Raw genomic sequence first — 5,282 nt, forward strand, 5'->3', positions numbered from 1 at the left:
CTCTGCTGCGGCCGGTGCTCCGAGCAGTAGGATCTGGGGCGAAGGCGGCAGAGAGGAGCAGGGTGAGGAAGCGCTGGGGCTGCCAGGCTCCGCAGGGCGGGCAGAGGGACCCCAGGAGCCCTGCGCAGCCTGACCCTGGCCCTGGCAGCCCCCCGCAGGGTCACGGGACGCACGGAGGCTCCTGCAGCCCTTACCTGTACTGCTTGAAAAACTGCGTCAGGCAGCTGCTGTCCACGGCGCAGGGGAGGTGGAAGCTGCGGCCGCAGCCCTTCCCCCGGCAGTTGATGGAGGTACCGCGCTCACCGCACACGAAGCAGCTCTGCAGAGAGCGCAGCAGCCCCGTGGGCGACGTGCGCTGGGCCTCCCCGGCCAGCCCCGCGTCCCCAGGAAAGGCCCCGGCGCCTCCCGTCCCGCAGAGCCTCCTCGCGCACGAGGTCGCTGCCTGCGCTGGAGCCGCCGGAGCTCCCGGGAGCGTCGTCGGAGCCGCTCGGAACGCGGCCTTTGTGTCCCGCGCCCCCGGCTGAGCCCTCCCGAGCCTCTGCATGCATGGAGCTGCCGGCCCTGTTCCGGCCTCACCTTCTGGCTCGCAGCCTTAACACTACACTTGATATCTGCCGGGAGGAACCTGCACATACCCTCATCGTCCACGCCGCGCTGCGCCAGCCCGGTGGCGAGATACTGCAAACGGGACAGCACCGGGGCTCAGTGCGGGCTCCGAGGGGCTGTTCCTGGGCCTGCTGGACATGGCTCGTCCCGCGGGACTGTCAGGGCCGCCTGTACGGGTGGCGGGTCCGCTGGGCAAGGCGGGAGCGTCCTGGGCGCCGCTCCGGTCCTGGGCGCCGCTCCGGTCCTGGCCGCGCTGCCTGGGGGCTGCTCTCGGGAGCCGGGGAGCTGGAAGCCGACGCGGATTCCCCTCGGCTGCTGGTTACGGAGCTCGCCGCGTCTGATGGCGAGCTCGAGGGTGTCACAGAGCCGGAGGGCGACGCGCGTGTTTGCCGGCTTCTCACTCTGGAGGTGGGAGCACGAGCAGAGCCGGGAGCTGCCGCCGCTCCTGCGCTGGTGCTGGCGGCATCGGGCGGCTGTGGCTGCACCCTGGGGGCTGTGAGGGCAGAGGGACAGTGAGCGGCATGGCCGCGAGACCCTGCCTGGCCCTGGCCCGAGCCCGGGGCCGCGGGGCTTTGCCTCTTACCGGGGCCCAGGCCGGCACACTCATCGCACTCCCAGGTGTCCCTCGTTAGTGCGGAGCAGCGCCGGTGCGTTCCCCTGGCTGCGCACGAGCTGCACAGGATGAGCTCCCAGGGCCTGGGCAAGCAAACGGGCTGGTGCTGTGGCAGCTGGGGCTGGCCGCGATGCCGGCAGGGCGACCAAGGCCAAGGGAGCAGATCAGGGCAGCGCCCGGCCCCGCTCCGGCGCTGAGCGCCTGCTCGCGGCGCGACAGCCTCCGCAGCCATCCCGGCGGCTGCCAGAGGCAGCTTCGGTGCCCTACCCTCTTTCCTCCGCCCGCTGCCTCCCTCTACGATAGAGGCAGCGGCTGGCGTCGCACTGGCTGTGCCGGTCGTACAGCTCCTCGTACCGTCCGTCCTCCCAGGCAGGGTTTCTGCAGGAGAAGGAAGGGGAGCTCGTGAGCCTTCCCCGCTTGCCTGGCTCCCATCCCGCCTCCAGCTCCGTGGGGAGCCCGGCATGAGGGCAGCAGGACACCAACTTGAACTGGACCAGGATCCCCATTCGGAGCATTTCTGGCAGGAATCTCCTCCTGTCATTGCACCCGGGGCAGCGGAAGTGCTCGCGGCCCGCGCTGGTAGCCAGTCCCTGTGCAGAGAGCCAAGCGGCGCTAGCAGCAGCTGCTGCTGGGCCCTGGCCGTGCCCCGGGACAGGCGAAACCTCCTACCTGGATACAGTCCCGGTGGAACCAGGCCCCTCTGCATGATGGGCACACCATGGTGCCAAAGGTGAGGCTGTCCTCCAGCTGCTCGAAGCAGATGATGCAGAGCGTTTCTGCACCAGGTGTCACGGGCACGCTCTGCTGCGGCCGGTGCTCCGAGCAGTAGGATCTGGGGCGAAGGCGGCAGAGAGGAGCAGGGTGAGGAAGCGCTGGGGCTGCCAGGCTCCGCAGGGCGGGCAGAGGGGCCCCAGGAGCCCTGCGCAGCCTGGTTCTGGTAGCCCCTCGCAGGGTCACGGGACGCACCGAGGCTCCTGCAGCCCTTACCTGTACTGACTGAAAAACTGCGTCAGGCAGCTGCTGTCCACGGCGCAGGGGAGGTGGAAGCTGCGGCCGCAGCCCTTCCCCCGGCAGTCGATGGAGGCACCGCGCTCGCCGCACACGAAGCAGCTCTGCAGAGAGCGCGGCAGCCCCGTGGGCGACGTGCGCTGGGCCTCCCCGGCCAGCCCCGCGTCCCCAGGAAAGGCCCCGGCGCCTCCCGTCCTGCAGAGCCTCCTCGCGCACGAGGTCGCTGCCTGCGCTGGAGCCACCGGAGCTCCCGGGAGCGTCGTCGGAGCCGCTCGGAACGCGGCCTTTGTGTCCTGCGCCCCTGGCTGGGCCCTCCCGAGCCTCTGCGCGCACGGAGCTGCCGGCCCTGCCCCGGCCTCACCTTCTGGCTCGCAGCCTTAACACTACGCTTGATATCTGCCGGGAGGAACCCGCAGATACCCTGGTCGTCCGCGCCGCGCTGCGCCAGCCCGGTGGCGAGATACTGCAAACGGGACAGCGCCGGGGCTCAGGGGCGGCTCCGAGGGGCTGTTCCTGGGCAGCGCAGGAGCCCCCGGGCAGCTCACCAGGCAGCGCTCGTGGACGCAGAGGCCGTGCTTCCTGTGCCGCTTCCCGACGACGGTCTCGGGGACGTCGGCCCGGCGGCAGAGCACGCACGCTGCAGGGAGAGCGAAGGCGCCCGCCGCTCAGCACCCGGCAGCACGCGGGGCGCAGGGAGACGTGGGGACGGGCACGGCGCCCTCACCCTGCTCGCGAGAGTCAGGCGCCTTCCTCTTCATCCTGAAACTTGGGATTGTGATCCACCAAACGCTCTGGAGAGTCCTAGCACTGACGCGCCGGGGTTCTCTTCCAGACCTTCTCTGGTGACCCTGCGGTGACAGGGCTCCCGGGTGAGAGCGGGGCAGGGGAGCCTGGAGCCGCCAGGCAGAGACCCCGCGGCTGCCTCGCGAGGTCCGCGCCACCCCCGCCTCCCCAGCCCTCCGCTCGCGTGGCCTCCTCTCGCGTCTGCTCTCCGCTCCCCGCCGCCATCCGCTCGCATCCACTCGCCGACCTTCCCAAGCCGCTCGGAGGCGCTTCCTCCGAACTCAGCCTTGCTGGCGTCCAGCGGCCCCTTATGTGCTGCCCGCACGGCCGTGTCACAGGGTACCGCTGTGACACGGTGCTCGTGCGGCAGAGTCATGACACGGGCAGCTACAGGAACGATGGCCCCTGTGCCACAGGCAGCGACACCCATGCAGCCGGCCGGACAGCACCGCGGGATGAGCCCTGTGCCAACCGCTGGCTACGGCACCGGTGCCCTGCTGCCTGCAGAATAAATTCCCCCTGCCGTCCATGTGCAGGAAGATGAGCCGGGTCTTCCTCGGCCTCCTCCACCGCTGCCTGTCGCGGCGGCTTCTCCAGCGGGGCTGTCCGCTCTGCGGCTCTTGGCAAGAGCTCTCTCAGCAAGGCTGGGCTGCCAGGGTCCATCTTCCTCCCCAGCCTTGGCTTCTTTGCCTCTGCCCACAGGGTGCTCCTGGCTGGGGCTTTTTACTTGGAGGCCATGGCTGAGGAGCACCTGCGGGGCCAGCACAGGGTTACCGTCTGCCCCAAGGCCCGGGCAGAGCAGAGCAGGAGCCCAGAGACACAGAACTGTCCTTCCCCCATGTCCCGCTGGCCTGCACCTCCCTCTGCCCTCTCCTATACCCCATGGCCCCTGCCATGAGGGAGTGAGGCCAAGGCCGAGCAGGAAGCAGCACCTCTCTGCCAGCCACGCTTGCTCCAAACCATCTTGTCCCTGTCCCTCTGCTCGGCGGGGGCCCGAGCCCCACAGCCCCCTCTTGTTAGAGGGGATCCCTTCCCCAGAAGAAGCAGGGCTTGCCCAGGAGATAGATCCTGCTTGCCCACAGGAGCCATCGGGAAAGGCCTAGGGTGAAGCAATGTGGGCAGCAAGCTCTAGGATTCCAGGCTGCTAACCACTAAAGCAGGCATTTCCCCAGCAAGAGGCCCTTCAGCCTCACAAATTGTGAACCGCTTGGCACCGGTTCAGAGCGGCCGCGGCCTCCCGGCGCGGCTCGTGGGGCCCTGCCGCCCTCCCGCCGCCGTCGCCGGGCTGTGGCGCCGCGTGTCTTTGCGTTTGCCCTACAGAGACTCGGGTTTCCAAGCCGTGTGGCCCGTTCACCTCCAGAAACGCTCTCTGGGCCGTTACGTTGCATGGGGAACGCCTGGGCCATGGTACTGTGGCCATGCGGAGAGTGGCGGCTGTGCCTGGAGAAGCCCTGCGTCATGGGCAAAGGCGGCCTCCGGGGCAGGCACCAGCAACGTGAACAGCTCCCTGTGCGCGACGGCGGCCTGGGCTTCCCTGGCTCCTCAGCTCCCGCCGGCGTTCCTCAACCATAAAGGAGAGGGTAAAAGGAAAGGTGGAATTATTGCTGCAGGCCTTGAGGGCAGATGCTGCCTCCTGCAGCCATCTCTCCCTCCCACGCACCACTAGTGAGCCCGAGTCGAGCTTCTCCTCGGCACGAAGGGATCGTCCCTGCCAGGCTGGTTCAAAGCACTAAAGCCCTGTGGGCCGACAGCACCTGGTCGGTGCGGCAGACACTGGAGAGCTCAAGGCAGCTCTGAAGCTCCCAGATGTAGAGAGGGTCCAACGGAGAGCCACAAAGATGATTAAGGGGCTGGAGCATCTATCGTATGAGGAAAGAGTGAGCGAGCTGGGCCTGTTTAGCCTGGAGGAGAGAAGACTGGGAGGGGATGTGAGCAATACGTACAAGTACCTGAGGGGAGAATGTAGAGAGGATGGGGCCAAACTCTTCTCGCTGATGGCCGGTGACAAGGGGAGCAAGTTGAGAGCCAGGCAGTTCCATCCCCATGTGAGGAAGAACTTCTCTGCTGTGAGGGTGCCAGAGCCCTGCAACAGGCTGCCCAGAGAGGCTGTGGAGTCTCCTTCTCTGGAGACCTTCAAGACCCGCCTGGATGCCACCATGTGCTCTGGGTGTGCCTGCTGGAACATTGGGGTTGGACTAGATGGTCTCTAGAGGTCCCTTCCAAGCTCAGCTGTTCTGGGATTCTGTGAAATATCCCCAGCTGAGCTCGGCAG

The 5,282-nt window shown here is 67.9% G+C and overlaps 1 protein-coding gene across 1 annotated transcript; it reads right to left on the bottom strand.

Moving 5' to 3' along the window:
* Positions 1-764: 764 nt before the first annotated feature.
* On the bottom strand, positions 765-4,970 carry LOC148594992 (E3 ubiquitin-protein ligase PHF7-like). Its single transcript, XM_088522844.1, has 10 exons — positions 4,960-4,970; positions 2,952-3,075; positions 2,773-2,864; positions 2,589-2,690; positions 2,207-2,331; positions 1,889-2,051; positions 1,703-1,809; positions 1,487-1,597; positions 1,190-1,302; positions 765-1,099 (listed from the first exon to the last, which is right to left on the bottom strand). Exons 2-10 carry the CDS (start codon positions 2,983-2,985, stop codon positions 765-767), a joined length of 1,182 nt encoding a protein of 393 aa, XP_088378970.1. The 5' UTR covers positions 2,986-3,075; positions 4,960-4,970.
* Positions 4,971-5,282: the final 312 nt, after the last annotated feature.

This window comes from Tinamus guttatus, unplaced genomic scaffold (assembly GCF_059628265.1).
Source record: "Tinamus guttatus ecotype Peru unplaced genomic scaffold, ASM5962826v1 Tinamus_guttatus_pri_ptg000169l, whole genome shotgun sequence".
Classification (NCBI taxonomy): domain Eukaryota; kingdom Metazoa; phylum Chordata; class Aves; order Tinamiformes; family Tinamidae; genus Tinamus; species Tinamus guttatus.